Source organism: Podarcis muralis, chromosome 13, assembly GCF_964188315.1.
Source record: "Podarcis muralis chromosome 13, rPodMur119.hap1.1, whole genome shotgun sequence".
NCBI classification, from domain to species: domain Eukaryota; kingdom Metazoa; phylum Chordata; class Lepidosauria; order Squamata; family Lacertidae; genus Podarcis; species Podarcis muralis.
The window spans coordinates 27017795-27034721 of record NC_135667.1 but is presented as its reverse complement, the minus strand read 5'-3'; the positions used below and the strand labels follow the sequence as shown (position 1 = coordinate 27034721).

Here is a 16927-nt window from a genome sequence, read left to right as displayed (position 1 = left end):
GATGGCTGCTTCTGTGATTAGTGAAAGCCCCCAGTTCCAATTGTGGAGTACCAAACAAATGAGCAGAAACCTGGGATACAACATTCTTTTGGAATGTTCTGCGATCCAGATTTGGTCCTACAGGAGATGACATTGATCTTGTGGAGTCTTGACTTTATATCCAGTTTCTTGGGAAAGTGTGGCTTAAGTGCCAAAATGAGATTTCCTGGCAGTTAATGGGTGGTCATATATATGATCTGAACAACTTGCATTAAGGGGTTAAGGTTAGGAGGGAGCAGAATTTAGTGGGTTTCTAAACAGATTGGTGTGTGCCAGGTTGAAGGTACTCGAGAGAAGAGTTAATGGTCCTGGTAAAAAAATAATGGGTCCCTAAATGCACCTTTGGAGTAAAAATGAGTTCTGGGTTTGAAAATAACCTGCTCTGGAACACATCACTAGTGGATGATTGGTTCCCTAACTGCTTGGATTAATTTTTTGCTTGTTGAAAACACAGCTGTTAATGCATACAAGATCTTGTACAAACTTAATTTCTGTGCCAAGAAACCGATGGCGATGGTAATACATGTACAGTTATGTTTCAGAGTTTTGCTTCTGCTAGTCAGGATGGGATCAAAGAGCTTTTTTCATACTTACTTTTTACATATTTTAATTGTTAATATCCTCGCTCTTTTAAGAAGCAGCAGGAAGCTATTTTAAAAGGAGCGGGTCAGGTCTCCACCCCGCATTAGAAGTATTCCAAACTCCGCGCAAGAGGCATTTCTCTTCCCTTTTATTTGCATCAATTAAAACCAATAAATGCGAACACGGAGCGACTTTCCTCAACGATGCAACTGATGGAAATAAGATCTCGGTTAGTAAAAGGGCAGAGAGGCAGCTGCGCGCTCTTAATAGAAAAAACCACCACACTAATGTACCGATAGTGCAAAGCTGATCCACGCTTGAGTACGCGAAAATAAAGCCTATGGGTTTCTACGAGGTTTCTTCCCATGGAAGCGTGAGAATTGCACCGGTGGGGATGGAACTCCTCCCCCGTTTATGCACAAAGGCGGCGCGGCTCGCAAAGAACCGCCGCTTTCGCACATGCGGCTCAAAGGGACAAGAACAAGGGAGTTCCACGCTATGCCCTTACTGCCGGTTCTCGTGCGGGTGCCTCCTTTTGCGGGGCAGGCTGCATAGCGCAGAACGGAAGGTGGGGGTGCTCGTTGCTTCGCCCTCGCATTCTTCTCCGGTAAGGTTTTAAAGAACGGAACGGAAGCTTGGACAGTGTTTCGGGGCAGCGCCGTTTCTTCGCACAAGTCAGCCAGCAATACCCCCGCGTTCAACTGGGAGCCGGACGTGCCCATCGAGCAACCCTTTCGATCCTATGCTCGGAGCCCGAACGGCGGCCGGAAAGCGCCGACGCCGTTTCGTCACACACATCCCGGCTCGTTGAGATAGGGGCGGGGCCTTCCCCCCCCCCCACTACCCTGAGCCTTGTGGTAAAGAGAAGAAGAGGAGGAGCCGGAAATCACCGAGGGCCGCTCCGGAGAGTTCCGAGAGAGCGTCGGGAGGACCCGAGTGCTTCCGGAGAGACGGCGGGCGGAGCTGGAGGGCGTGAGGCGGAAGTTGCCGACAGTCTTCCGGGAAGGGCCGAAGGGGGCTGTCCGTTGCCGTCCGACACACTCACGCACGAACAGAGCCCGCAGTAGGGAAAAGCGGCGGCGCTCTGAGGCGGGGCGGCCCCGGTTTCTTGGCCCCTTCGCTCCTTCCTTCTCTTTCTCTCCTCTCTCTCTTTTCTCCCCCTCGCTCTTTCTCCTCTCCCTGCCCCGCTCCCTCCCTCTCTCCCCCCCTCCATCCCCGCCCCGGCCGCCCCGTCCCTCGGCCGACCCCGGCGGGCCAGACCAGGCCAGGCCTCGGGAGTCGCTCTCTCCGCCGCCGGCGCCGGCGCCCCCCTCTTCCCTCTTTCCCCTCTCTCTCCTCCCCCCTCGTCCCTCCCCCCCTCCCTCCCCCCCCCCCCACAAGACGGGCCAGGCCGGGCCTCGGTAGCCGGGTGGGAGAGGCCCCGGCCGGAAGGGCGAGAGACCAGCCAGCCAGCCAGCCAAGCCAGTCAGGATGATCAAGCTTTTCTCGTTAAAGCAGCAGAAGAAGGAGGAGGAATCGGCCGGCGGCACCAAGGGCTCCAGCAAGAAAGCCTCCGCCGCGCAGCTCCGCATCCAGAAAGGTTGGGGAGGGGGGAAAGGGGGGAAAGTACCTTGTCCTCCCCATCACACAAACACGCATAATAATAGGCACTCTGGGCTGTAGATCAGTCCTATTACGTGGCCTCTGTGCACACAGCAAGTGAGAATAATGTTTTAAGAGGACGGCGCCCCTCTCTCCTGGCGATATGAGGGGCTTGCAATTTGAGGGGAAAAGAAGAAGAAGCTAAAATAGTTTATGCACTGCTGATGAAAGAGGTGCTCACTTGCTTTATTAGTAGGATAGTATGACTAGCGTTGCAGGACTGGGTGGGCTTTCCAGATGCTGCCTCTTTATTGTTTTTAGAGCATCTGTACCCCCACTGTGCAAACTACGATAAATGCCGCCTAAGGGAGTGGCAGAGGTGAAACTTGGAGAGTGCCCACTATCTTAAGTGACTGTGGCTAAGAGATGTTGGGGTACATACTCCCGGTTGGAATTCTGAAATTCAAGCCTGAGGAAGTGTTGGATGAGCAGTGCCTCTTTGGCTGATGACGCTAAAGCACTGTTTCATCCCCAAGGTGGTCTCGTGTTTGTTTGAGTCCTGGGGCCCTTGCTCAGACTATATATTTACTTATTTATTACTGCCTTTTCTTCTATCCTGTCTTTCTCCAGGGAACTCAGGGTGGCACCCATTGTGTCTTCACATTTTTACCCCTATGGCAAATCTGTGACTTCAAATAGACTAAGAGAGGGAGCTTAATGGCTGAGCAAGAATTTGAACCTCATTCTTCTTGGGCCCCATCTAACAGAGAATTAAGTATATAGTTCTTTAAATAAGCTCTTTCCCCTGTTTTGTCTTAGAGTGAGAAATGAAACCAATCTTCAGGTCCCCTTCCGTGTTTGATTACTCATAGGTAGTTGCCAGCTCTTGTACATACACACCCGTCGCTCTTTTTAATTTTTGCGTACGGTTCCATAGATCTATATTTCCAACATACTAGCATGGACTTTTATTCAGATGGAAGTATTTCTTTTTGTTCATGACTTGTGACCAGGGAGCTGATGGTATTTCTGTGCCCCCTTTTTCTAATTTTTTAAAAAATGAAATGGCACCTCATTTCAGCAAATCACAAAGCTTGTAAGGCCACTGGGAAAAAAGAGATAGGAATAGATTATGATTTAAAAAGTGGGAGGTTTATTTTGGTTTTGGCTTGATCACCAGTCTCGCGAAGTAGTCTGTCCCTGCAACTGACCACTTCTGCTTTTCCTCCCAGATATTAATGAATTGAATTTGCCGAAAACATGCGAAATAGACTTTTCAGACCAGGATGACCTCCTCAACTTCAAGCTAGTTATCTGCCCTGATGAGGTAAGTGGTAGAGAGAGGAGTCATGTAGCCAGACACTCTGCTGGGGCTTGCCATTCTGTTTGTCACCATAGAAAGGCCTGGTGGGTGTGCCAGGAAACTCCATTGCATAACAGCACAATTCTAAGGTACAGCTAAAGCAGGGAGGAATCTTGCATCAGTTGACAGGAGATGATATCCACCACCATGAGGTTGACAGAATTCTAAGATCTGGCTGTTTTTATTCTGCCCGTGTAAGAAACCTGTGCAAGGAATCTATTGTTGAACTTTAGATTTCTGTGATTTTTCTACTTTGTTTCTAGTTGGGGCTGTGGTGGATTTTGAATTGCTTAAGGACTGTGTCTTAAGTGACAACAGTGATCAGGGATGCTCCATCCTTCCCTCCCCCATAGAACTCTCTCATGTTTCCTATTTTTAAATCTATCTTGACCTCTTTCTTACCTATACCTTTTATCCTCATTCCATACCATGGAGGCTGTAATCTACCTACCCAGCCTCTGTGCCTACCAGCTTGTTGCTTCTAGGTAAAATAATTGAGATGCTACCAAAACTTAAAGTATCAGGTACAAAATGCATGCCAAGTAAGTGGGTATTTTATTTTATTTTAATTTCACTTTGACATCTTACATATTTTGGAGGCACGTTAGCTTCCTTGATCCAGAATACAAAAGTCCAACAATATCACATGAAGCTACCCACACTTTAAAAGATCTTTTTCAGAAGCACTGTCCAGGATTCCTATGCTGTCTAGCATCCAGAAGAGTCTTGGCCGTGAGAATGCTCTCCAGCAGGGGTGATTAACTTATGGTTCTCCAGAGGGTGATGGATTAAAACTTCCATCATTGTGGCCAGGGATGATGGAAGTTGTAGTCTGACAAAAACTGAAAGGCCACAGGTTAACTACCTCTACCCTGTGGGAAGGTTCCTTCTCTGCCCCTTTGCTCATTCTTAGATTTAAAGCCAAGATCTCTAGAATCCTGTTATATCTGTTAATGTCCGCAAGGAATTACTTAAGTTTCTAGTGCTTATTTAATTTGCTGTTTGTTACCTTGTTTTTCCTGTCTTGTAGTTGATTGTGTGTTTTGATTGTTTAATTTTTCACATTGAGCCACCTTGGAGACCTGCTAGGCCAAAAAGAAAGGATAAAATGTTTTAATACATCCATATTAGTGCAATATATATTTTATCAGCACGAGAGGTAAGATTAACCATACCTTAGCATTTTGTAGTGCTTATTCTTTATCTGCCTTGGCATGCTGTCCCTAAAGGGGAGTTCAGCATGTTTTATACACTTCATATGTGTGTTATTGAAATGATCAAGATGAATTACAGTGAAATGATCAAGATGAATTACATCTTTATTTTCCTGTCCTAGGCCTTTGCTGTGCTCAAGTGTGCAGACTCTCCTGGTTTAGCTAATTCCATGCAACCAGAACTAATTGGCCATATTCCCTTCTATTCCGTAGCATGTTCATATGAGCATTTTTTTCAGGCAGTACTGCTTGCAATTTCAACTACATACACATACTCTGGCTGCAGTTCTCTCTTATCTTGGGCAGTGGTTGATTTGAGCACAGGTGTACTAAACCTTCAGACAGTGGTGTTTTTCTCTACCTGTGTGTTTGTGATTATAACCCTGCATGTGGCGGGTTAAAGTGTGAGCTGTGAGATGAAAGAAGGAGATTAATTATGCGTAACTGACTTTGGGCCACAGACCATCAAATCTGGCATTTGATTTGCACAGATTTCAAGTATTGGCTGATATGATAAACTTGGTACATGGAACATTTTTGGCTTGATTCTTACTTTGAGATGGCTGTTGATAGCACTTCATTTCAGGAAACTTCTTTCTGAATGTACCTTTTCCTCATGGTGATATGGCAAACGAACAAGTGGTGGGTGTCACATAGGCACACATTCGGTTTTCATGTTTTTGTGAAAATTACAGGAGGAAGCTGCCTTGTGTATATTTACTGTTTCAAAAACTGGGGCCATGAGTCACCATTCATTGTTGCCTTCCACCATCTGAAGCAAGCACTGAAAGTTGGAGCCCTGCTGGGGTGGCACAATAAGTAGTAATCTGTGATGATTGGTGCTGGCCATTACTGAAAGCCTCAACTTAAAAACCTGAGAATCTTTGTTTGCATTTTCAGACAAAGGGTTTTTTTGCAGTCAAGGATACTGATAAGTGTTGGTAGATGGTGGAAAATAGAGAAAAAGCACCTCTGCTAAACACAGTCCTTCCACTATGGTTCAAAGTCTCTCTTCTGAGCTTCTGTGCACATAAACACATTTTAGCGCATCAGAATTTCCACCCATGGCTGTTTTCCCAACTAGTTTACCATTTTGTTGTCTGGTTTGGGAAAATTAGCTGTACATCCAGAATACTGGGTTTGCAAAAGTGCAGAGATTTATGAAGCGTTAATCACCTTGCTGTACACATTCAATTTTGACTGTTTGGATGAGGGATTCTAGAGTTGATTAAAATGTTTAAATATCATTAACCTGCCTTCCCCCACCCAAAAAGGTGAATCTTGTTCTCTTTTATATGGAGCCAAAGTTGCTTAAAATGTTTAAATTTTTGCCTTGCAGGGCTTCTATAAAGGTGGGAAATTCGTTTTCAGTTTTAAAGTAAGTAACCTCCCTGTTTTCTCTTGTCCAAGCCCCAGGCTTTTAACGGGGTGGTGTGGTGGAGGTATACGTTTGGTTGTAGGAGTTTGTCTTGGCACACTATCAAGCTGCCTGCTTTTCACTGCATTTTAGCTACCCTGTTTTACTCGGGCTAGTTATAAGAGGCTATATATTGTGTCAACAGCCATGAAGATGAGTAAAAGTAACAGTAATTGGAGCAGAGGGGGCAGGAAAGGAGAGGAAGTAATAGACTGGTTAATTGTGAGGTACAATGTGATTGTGTGTTTCCTTGGGTGTATCCCCAACCCCCAAATCTGACTTTACTTCTGGGAGTACCTGAGCTTTCTTGGGCACACGCAGAACCCTGTGGTCGATTTTATGAACGTAGATCCAAGCATGACTGGGAATGAGGTGGTGCAGCAGGACAGGGTTTGTCCTTGTTTTTCTGCCTCAAAGCTGCCTGGTTCAGGGAAAACCACTTGATGGGAAAGAGACACCTTTTTTAAAATAAATAAACACCCCCCCAATAAAAAAACCAACAACAACCAAGAGAGAATGATTTGGGAGGGATTGAAGGCATGTCCTAAATGGGCTGTTGCCTGATGTAAGACTTCCTACTTAGAGAACCTCAAACTGGGGGATGGTCTGTGCTTGAAGACATGGTTGCTGAATGATTTATAAATTGAAGAAATTCTGCTTCTTTGTGTAGAATAAATTCTCCAGCTACATGCATTGTTTGGGATTTTGGGGCTGCTTTTTTATTTTTTACTGTTGTTGCTTTTACCAAACTTAAATATATATATATATATATATATATATTAGAGTTTGAAGTGACTTTAGCCAAGGAATGGGCTGGAGTGAGGAGCCCTTGTGGGAATTCTCTTGTTCTGCCTGCTGCCCATCAGATGTTTTGGACTACAGCTTGCATCATCCCTGACCATTGGCCATGCTGTCTGGGGCTGATGGAAGTTGCGATCTGAAAACATAGAAGGGAAAGGCTGCCCTGGTTCTGATCATCTAGTAAACATTGCTTTGTGTTTTCAAACTTGCCAGCCCCTCAAAACATGAGGTTTATAAACCAGGTTTTTTAAAAAAAGTGATCTAGGAAGTTCTTCTCACTTTAAAACATACCTGCTTCCAAATCAGGGTATCTCATAGCACCTAATGTTTAGCCCCATTGGTCTTGAGTTAATATATCTGGGGTGCACATTCCATTGCTCAGAATCTGGCATCCCTGCAATCTTTGCTTTCATTTAAACTTTCTGTTTCACTTTTAAAAAACACCTAGTTCTGAGAAGATCAGTGAGCACACAGGCTACTAATGAATCAAAACAAAAGGATAGCTGAAATGTTTCTTGTACAGCTCTGACCCTCTCTATTTATTTATTTTTTTGTTAGAAGTTTTATTTTTTTTTAACCCTGCCTTTCCAGTAAAAAGTGCTCCAGGTGGATCTTCTCTCTCCATGTCAGGGCCATTTCTGTGAAAGCCCAGCAGCAGCTGGGCTATGTGATGCAAATGAAGAAAAATGTTGGGTGTGTAGCTTGGCAAGGAACCTGGCTTGTTTTGAACTTGGAGGTGAAAGAGGAAAGAAACTCGGTGCTGTTTAGGCCTCTGCGCTGTCTTGGCAATTCTTAAAATGTACTGAGAACTTTCCCAATGAGCCAGAGCTGTCAGTAGAAATTAGGAGTTCTGATGAGGATGTGGAGGAGTTAGAAAAGGGGCTGCCTGCCATGGTGAAAGGTTTTTCTGCTCATTATTCATCTTTCTTGACTAGAGGGGGAAAGTGACAAAAGTATGAAATGTAAACAATTAAAATTAGCTTTAATTTTGGCTATTTAAAGACAGCATTAATGGGAAGAACCCTGGAACGTTTCTAAAAATGTAGTGAGGGTGTTCGTAATTGTGTGTGGGCCCCAAGATTTCCCTTCCTTTGTCAGTTGGGCTTGATACATAAATGTTGGCTGTAATTGTATTTTTATCCCACCCTTCAGGGTGTTATGCATGGTTCTTCTTCCTCCCTCACCTGCTGTTTGATTATTGTAACAGCCATGTGGGATAGGCCTGGCTGGGTGCTGGTTACTCGTCATAAGGCACCCATGGAGCTGCTTGGTTGATTGAGGGATTGTTCCTGGGTCTCCCCAATCCAGTCCCAACAACATATTCTCTATATAGTCCATTGGTTCTTGAAGCTTAATCCACAATAAAATCTGTCACCAAGGTGGTTCCTTCTACTATCAAGCTATCAAATTTTATTTTAAAGCTGTTTCTTTCCTGAAGACATTGGAAGCATTTCTCTCAACCTAATTTAAAACAGACATAGATCCCTGTATCTTGAGAGCATGTTGGGCTTCTTCCCTTCACCTTTTCTGTTGGAGCCTCCCAGTGTCTCCACTCACAAAGATCTGGATCTCACCCTTTCAGCAACTCAGTCACAGCAGTTTCCTTGATTTTATTTATTTAAAAGTGTTTATTTATACGATCCTTGAGTCATATTCCCCAGGCAATTGACAAAATAAATACACACAATTACTATCTGAAAGGCATTTTGTAGAAGCACCTGTTTGCTTCTGGAACCAGCGTTGCACTGCACACATGAATAAGAGATGCCAGAGCTTTCTAATAGAAGATGGTGCATTAAGTGCTTCAAGGAATGACTTGATTACAGTCATACCTTGGTTTTCAAACAGCTTAGTTCTCGAACGTTTTGGCTCCTGAACGCCGCAAACCCGCAAGTGAGTGTTCCAGTTGGCGAACTATTTTTGGAAGCCGAACGTCCGACGGGGCTCCCACAGAGCTTCCTGCAGCCCATCAGAAGCTGCACTTTGGTTTCTGAATGTTTTGGAAGTCGAACAGACTTCCGGAACGGAGTCTGTTCGACTTCCAAGGTACGATTGTATTTGCATGTCTTTAGGACAAACTTCCTAGAGGAGAGGTGGGGAACCTATCACTCAGCAAATATTGCTGGACTACACTTCCCATTGTTCCTCACCATTGGGCATTCTGGCTAGGTCTGATGGGAGTTGTAGTCTTAACAAGATAAGGATTCTTGCAGGTTCCACACCCTGTGACCTAGGGCAAACAGGTTGCAAAACCTAGAGTGTATGAAGATAAGATACCATGTTAGGAAATTAGCTTGTTGGTATGAGAGAAGTTGATCTGCTAGGTATGGCTTATGTGTGTCCAGGATTTTGTGACTGGTAATCTTAAAGTTTTGCTGTGCATTATGGAATGTCTTATAATGAACCCAAGGAGGCAAACAGCTCTTATTTTTCTTGTATTTCATTTGCAGGTGGGACAAGGGTACCCACATGACCCACCCAAGGTGAAGTGTGAGACCATGGTGTATCATCCCAACATAGACCTAGAAGGCAATGTCTGCCTAAATATCCTCAGGTACAGAGGCTGCTCTGCTGTCCTAAGCCCTATATTCCATTCACTTCTATACATTGTTTTTCTGCAGCTGTCGGTGAACTTCTCTAAAATTATAAAGTAACCATGTATGCCAAGCATCATCACATCACTTTGTCTTCCTGTTGATTACCCTAACTTATTTTTCAATTGGATATGAAAATATTATTTTCATTTTGGGTCATCAGTAACATTCCCTGCTTTTGCCTTCGTAATAATAATAACCAGTTGGATTTTGATAGAACTGCATTGATGTGAACAAACAAATGAGAACCAAGGAGAGTAAAAGTTCGGAACCAGCTTGACAGTACTGAGGCCTGTTCTTGGGCTATTTTTTATGGGGTTTAAGAATTTTATTCAAATGTGTTTCGGTAATAGAGTTCTACTATATGTCCCTTCAAGCATTAAGATTTTAAACATAATGTCCTGGTCCTTAGGGAAATTGCTTCTTCAACCTGTTTGGTGCAGTGCCACGCAGTGATCTTATTATTTATGACATTTGTTGTTTGCCTTATACAAAAAGCATCTCAATATGACTTGATTTAAGATTAATTTTTTAAAATAAATAAATAAATCCTGAATCCTACCCTACATTTTAGTCTGCTGTTATTACTCCTTTTGGGAGGTTTTCCTTTCTGTACACTCATTTTTTCCTCTCTCTCTCACACAGAGAGGACTGGAAGCCTGTACTAACAATAAACTCTATAATTTATGGCCTGCAGTATCTTTTCTTGGTGAGTATGCGTGAAGTTGAAAGTAGAAAACGCAGAAAGAAACATGTCTTTCCTCACTTGAGCCTGAGCAGAAAGTGTGGGTGTAGGAATGGGAGACACACGGCACCGAAGGTAGAAGAAATGCAGCACTGGCTTGATGATTCTGTGGGTGTTAGTGTGAGACAGGGTGTGCATAAGGTAAAGGCAGTTTTGGCTTTATATAGTTGTGCTTGGGTAGGATGTGTGTATTGTGCTGTCTGTCAGCCTTCAAGAATAGCTTGAGATGGGGATTTGCCTTTGCACAGCAGTGTACTTGACAGTTTTGACAAAGAAGCATTATGAGGCCTTGCTCTGACAGCCTCTGATCCAGGGTAGCTTGACGTAAACCAGTGTTCTTCATCCTTGTGTCACCACATGCCAGTAGACTGCAGCTCCCATATTCCCCAACCATTTTTGCCAATGACAAAAAATAAGAGTTGTAGTCCAGTAACATCTGGGAACCCATGGTTGAAGGGCACTGACTGAAATCTTGTTTTAGCTTCCTAATACATTTATTTCCTAAACAGCTATGCATACTAATATGTAGTTGTAATAGTGAAAACATACCTGTTTGTAATAAGATGAAGCCCCAGGAGCATAATCTGGAAACCTCTCGTCATCCACCCCCTGATGCATTTTCCATTACAAAATCTATTAGTGCAGTCTTGTGCATGTTTACTAAAATGCAAGTCTTGCTATCTTAATGGGGTTTTCTCCTAGGTAAGTATACACAGAATTTCAGTCTCTCCTTAAATCAGGGACAGTTCGTAAAATTAAGTAGTTTTGTTTAGCTTTCTGTACATGTGTAAGGACACACAAATTACTTCCCTGGTGACCAAGTACCACCAACTTTCCGTATGCAGTGGGTGGTAGTTACTGGGCAGAAAGTCTATAAATACTCACCGTGCATACAATAAATACATTCCAGGAGCAATGAGCCCTGTAATGCTGGTCTGCAAGGTACCCACATTTTTTGCTCTTGGATTATAATTTTACATAGAAAATTAAGCTTTAATTCATTGCTTTTAATCGGGGATCCAGCTTTAAAAGACCTGTTTGTATTACATCAATATTTATTCTATTGTATTCTGAAAAACCAGGTTATTTTAAAGGGGTGCTTAATATAACTTTTTAAAAACTCTGATTTTAAAAGTTTTTGCCATTTTAAGGCATTTAAATCATTTTTTATACAGCCTGATTTGCGTGGATTTGCAATAAAGCTGGTGCTGCTGTTCCTCTGGGTTGTGTCTCTCAACCCTTCTGACAACTGTAGATCTTGTTGTCATGGTCCCTCCCTGCATAGTTGTCAGAAAGTGAAATGATGTACCATAATGTCTCATAACTCCCAACCCAGACTTGCCATGCTTTTTGGTCTATTCTGTGCTTTTGGAGCTGAATTGGAGAATGGTGATCATTATTTTACTCAAATAGGCTTGGAGCTTCTTTGCTTCAGGGAATGGGGAAGCTGAAACTGACCCAGTTATTCGGTTACAACTCTCATTGGCAGGGTGAGAGGCAGAGGAACATTTGAGGTCATGTGCCCTGGTAGTTCTAAAAGCCTTAGTTGACCTTGTGTCCAAAGAGTGTAGAGGAAGAGGGTGTAACACACTGTCTCCTAGGAGACAGATTCATGGTGAGAGGCTGGCATCTCTCAGGTGTTGTGGGCTGTTTCTAGGCAAATTCAAGCCTCTCCTGGAAACCATCCCTGCTAGTGCTTTCATGAGGTCAGGAGGCAAAGTGCCAACGTAATGGGGAACACAGCATGTGGCTATACATCAGTTCCTACATTTGTGATCATTGCTGAGGTTGCTAGAGGTTATTATGCTATTTCTGTAGGCTTGCTGATGTATTCCTGCCCCCCCCCCCCGAGTTCCTTGCATGAAGCCTTTCAGAGGCTTCTGTGGACTTACTTTGCCCCACTCCTTTTGTATTTCCCTCCCTGCTAAGTGCAAGAGGTGATGCTGGGAGGCGATGCTACAATAGGATAGCCTCATATGTTCTCTCTGTTTGACGGGGAGGGGGAGGAAAAGGAGGAGGCTTGCTATAATAGCAAGAGAACCCCACCCCCTGGAGCAATGCAAACCCAGAGGTTGGAAGCCTCTTCTCATCACTGAAACTGAAGGCCACTTCATGTGATTCACTAGAGACAGAACCTGGGGGACTGTTTGTGCAGTTCGCGGTATTAAGTTGTAAATGGTGGCATGGGAAGGGCTTTTGCCACATGATTATGCTGAGTTATCCATTGCCTGCTATAGCTGTTGCTGTGTCTTTTCTAGCTGCTTATCCAAGGCATGGTTTTAGGGAATGCCTTCATTTTCCTTCGTATTGGAGGGAAATTGCTTGAGGAAATGCAATCTTTCAGGAGAAGTTGGGCATCAGCCACACTGATGAAAATGGTGTGCAGATGATGTTAATAAGAAATCAAACAGGCTTTGACTTGCTGTAAAGCATGTAGTCAAACCCTGCTATTAAACTTGTATGTTTTTTCTCTGTAGGTGGGCCTACTCTTGGGTCTGGGTTGATCTGCCAACCAATTGATCTTCTTGCCCCTCAATGCAGGAGTTGAATGCTACCTTTTTAGCTAGTTCCAGTTCTGTGGGAATAATTATTCTAAAAGCGGCGATGCCCCCAGTTCTTGTTTTAGCCCACCAATCTTAAATGTGCTTTAGCTTCAATATTTATCTTTCACTTCTCCAGCTGTCTTCCCTTGTTATTCCTAGAACAGGCAAGGGGAATCTCCAGCCTCTGTGCTGGACTAGGTGCTCCAGGGTCCCTAATTCCATTTCAGAGATTGCTTTTCCTCAGCCATATCCACCTGAAGTTGAGTGGCATTAACTGATGGGTAGCTAAAGCTTGTCTGCAAAGGAACAACCAGGAGCCTTTGATTGTGCTCCTGCTTTTCTCCATTGCCAGCATGGCTTGTGCTTGGTGCCTTTTGAATTCAGCACTGAAAGTTAGCTCTGCTGAGATAAGCTCCATTTGGGAGCTCCTAGTAGGAGTTCCTGAGTGGACCCGATCACTGCCAAGAACGGGGCTTTAATTCAGCTCTGAATTTAAACACTGCCAAATGCAAGTTCCTCCGACAAGCAACAATTGGGAGCACATGGCTTAGAGCAAACTCCCTGTTGTTTCTTTGCAGTGGGACTTGGGTGCGGTTCAGATTCAGTGTTCAGTGCAAGCCCTGCTTCTTCCTGGCAAACACTGGTCCTCCTGATGTCATTTGACTGGTGATTGACAGCTGGATGGACTTGCCCACCCGTTAAAAGTGGCCCATGTAGGGATGGCTGCTTTTGGATTCACCATGCCTGCTCAAAGGGATTCTCCACCCCTGCTCTAGAACATCAGCTATTAACCTTGGACCATGAGTAAGGCATCTGCACTCCAGTATGGAAATGGGGATTTGTGATGGGCGGGGGGGAAAGAGTTGAGTGAGCCCCAGGCAGCTCTGTGAACAGGTAACAGAACAGGAATGCGGGTTGGCGTTTAATCTTGCATCTGACGAAATGGACTCTGCTCCATGAAAGCTTGTGCCATAACAAGTCCTTGTCTTTGAAGGTGCTGCAAATCTCTTTGGCATTTAATAATTGAGCTTTTTCCTCCCTCCTCGCAGGAGCCAAACCCTGAAGACCCCCTGAACAAAGAGGCTGCTGAAGTCCTCCAGAACAACAGACGCCTGTTTGAGCAGAACGTCCAGCGCTCCATGCGGGGCGGCTACATTGGCTCCACCTACTTTGAACGCTGCCTCAAATAGAACTGACCGGCTCCGGGCACAAACCTGCCCTCCCCATGCCCCTTCATCTCCCTTCCAGCTCTCCTAAGGGACTCTGCCAACACCGCTGCCTTCAGCCACCAAGGGGGGCACAGGAGTCAGAAATTGGCAGGAGGCCCCCCTCCATCCTCCTTTCCCCGCTTCCTCGCCCCACCTGCTCGCCTTCCTCCCCCCCCCAACTGCCATCCTGGGGCCCCAGCAGCTGCCGCCTCACTAAACCCTCGTACCTTTCTCGCCACTCTCCCTGTGTGCTGCTGCGGGGCGAGGGGTGAGGTTACTGCTGCTTCTCTGCCATGCCCCACCGCATTGGGGTAGCCACCTGCCCCATGGGGCTGGGTGTGCGGGACCCCATGATGGTGCCCGTTTGCCTTTCTGGGGGCTGTGGTTTTGCTGCTAAGAACAGAAGGCTCCCTCTCTGCTCTGGTACCCCCTGCCTGCAGTGTGGTATAACTGCACTGCATGATCCGCAGGCCATTTGCCTCTCCTTTCCTCCTCCCTTGCTGGGCACCACGGCTTCCGAGCGTAACTATTTATTACACAGGGGAGGCTCTCGAGGGCTGGGTGAGTCTGGGAGGCTGAGAGGGGGCGTTGAGCCATCTCCATCCTGCCCCAGGCGCCGTGGCTCTGGGGAGGCTGGGTCAGGCCTGGAATATTCCTTTTAGAATCAACTCACTTGTGTGTCTGGTTTTTAAGGAAAAATAATAAAAAAACCACAACCAAAACAACCAGTGCTAATAATAATAGTAGTAGTAAAAATGTAATGGGGGGCAGCGCTGTCTCCCAACTGTGTCCACCAGGGCCTGCCCAGCAACAAACACTCTCTGCCTCTCCAGTGACTCCTGTGAGCCCCTGGCCAAAATAAAGCCACTGTACTTCTAGTGTGTCGGGTTATTAAAGGGGAATGTTAGCGCACTCAATTGGCCCCTTGCCTCTCTCTCTCTTGTGTTCTGCTTCCTTCTGCCCTGGTGAGCGGGAGGGGAAAGTGAAGTCCAGTGTCCATAGGATGCAGTTTTCTTCAGCCCCCCATGTGCCATCCGCTGAGACAAGCAGATCCTGTGTGCTTCTTGCATTGCTGGAAATGAGATGATCCAAGGAAGGAAGGGTGGGGGGAAGAGTTGGGCGTGTGTGCCGAAGAGGGGCTGTAGAAACAATACCTTTTGTGAAAACCTTACCTCGCCACCTCATTTTATTCCTTTGAAGACTTGGTTCAGTTCTGTGTTAGGACACCTTCAAAAATTAAAAGCAAATCAAGGGTTGGGTCTCTCTCTCTGAGCGAGATACAGGGCGATGCCTAATTGTGTCAGTCTGCTCAGGCAACAGCCATTCTGCCAGCAAGAGCCTTGCTCTTGGCATAGCACAACAGCCAAATCCAGATGTCCCACGAAAGATGTTTGACAGTTAAGCTTTGTGTGGTATGTCTTGCACTGCTGCTTGAAGAACAACGTCTGTGTTCAAAGCTCCTTGCATTGGATCTGGCCTTCAGTTGTTGCTTGATTCACAGCTAAGAAGTGTGTGTACGCTTTGCATTTGTCTACATAAAGCGTTGTGACCACAATTCACATAGACACAATGTGCATATTTACACAGAACCAAGTTGTGTATTGAGTGGGGCTTATTACATACTTAAAACTGCTTTGCTGATAACCATTTTGCAGTGACCATAATGTTCTCCCTACTTCCCATTTTACAGATATGAACACTTTCCCAAGTATAGTCTAGGGATGAGTGTCGTGAATTCTGATTTGATTCTGCTATGAGAATTTCAGATCAGCTACTTTGGTGCAGCTATGCAAAGTTCAGTTGCAATGTAACTACTCTTCTGGTTTGCTACTGGTGTGAGGGGGGAAACGGTGCTGGTTTCAGTGAAAGATTATGAAGGAATCTATGTAAAAAGGAGTTCTGCTCATATTTTCTGTGGAGATTCCTGGAGTAGTTATTCTGAATTTTGGGGTCTGTTTCCTGCACTGGGATACTTGCAAGCACTTCTTTTCGCTTGAACCACTCCCGTTGAAGTGTGGCTGGTATGCTTGGGACATTTTAGCAGGAACGTGTTATGGTGAATACAACCAAATTTGGCAGTCTTAGGTTGATTCATTCAGAAATTGAGGACGTGAGAATTTTATTTGCAGGTAAAGGAACTGCATGTTCCCTAGTGTGTGCTATTCATTCCTGTCAATCAAAAGTCTGGACAGAAATGATAAGGCACCTCCCAAGTGTTGAGACTGAATATGGCCTGAGTGTTTTGTGCAGGAATTGGAAATTTGGGGCCCAAATCTCCCCCCCTCCCAAAGAAAGAATGACAAACAGACTCTAAGCAGTTATATTTATGCTCTTTGTATGCCTTATACTGTTAAAACATCTTGGGTGCATTTGCAAGAGCTCTAGAATGATAAGTAGCTGTGGTATTCCAGAGATGGCAACTCTGATCCCTGACCATTGACCATGCTGCCTTGGACTGATTGGGCGTGTAGCTTAGGCACCCCTTGAGAAGGCTAACATTTCTGACGTGGGCAGGCTTGGCCCTCTTCCATCCCACTTGTCCTCTCCCTGAAATCCTAGTTATTTATCAAGCCTAGTTTGTCAACTCTGGTTTATGATCGCTTGGATATGGGGAGAAAATAGCCCCCATGCTGGCCACCGGCTTTTTTGTGTTCTGTATTTTTGCCTAGCTGATCTCAGTTTCTTACGATCTTGCTGGAGACAGTTCTGGCTGACAAAACACCCCCCCCCCCATTCACTATAACACATGGACAACTGTGACAGCTGTTGTAGAAATCTCTGCATGTGTTTCTGGACATCTGCATTCACAGCATCATGACCCTCTGAGCAAGCCTGACTTG

At 45.1% G+C, this 16927-nt stretch overlaps 1 protein-coding gene across 1 annotated transcript; it reads left to right on the top strand.

Moving 5' to 3' along the window:
• The first annotated feature begins 1608 nt into the window (after window positions 1-1608).
• Window positions 1609-15004, top strand: UBE2M (ubiquitin conjugating enzyme E2 M). Its single transcript, XM_028703417.2, has 6 exons — window positions 1609-2200; window positions 3435-3529; window positions 6119-6157; window positions 9448-9551; window positions 10237-10300; window positions 13929-15004. Exons 1-6 carry the CDS (start codon window positions 2092-2094, stop codon window positions 14067-14069), a joined length of 552 nt encoding a protein of 183 aa, XP_028559250.1. The 5' UTR covers window positions 1609-2091; the 3' UTR covers window positions 14070-15004.
• Window positions 15005-16927: the final 1923 nt, after the last annotated feature.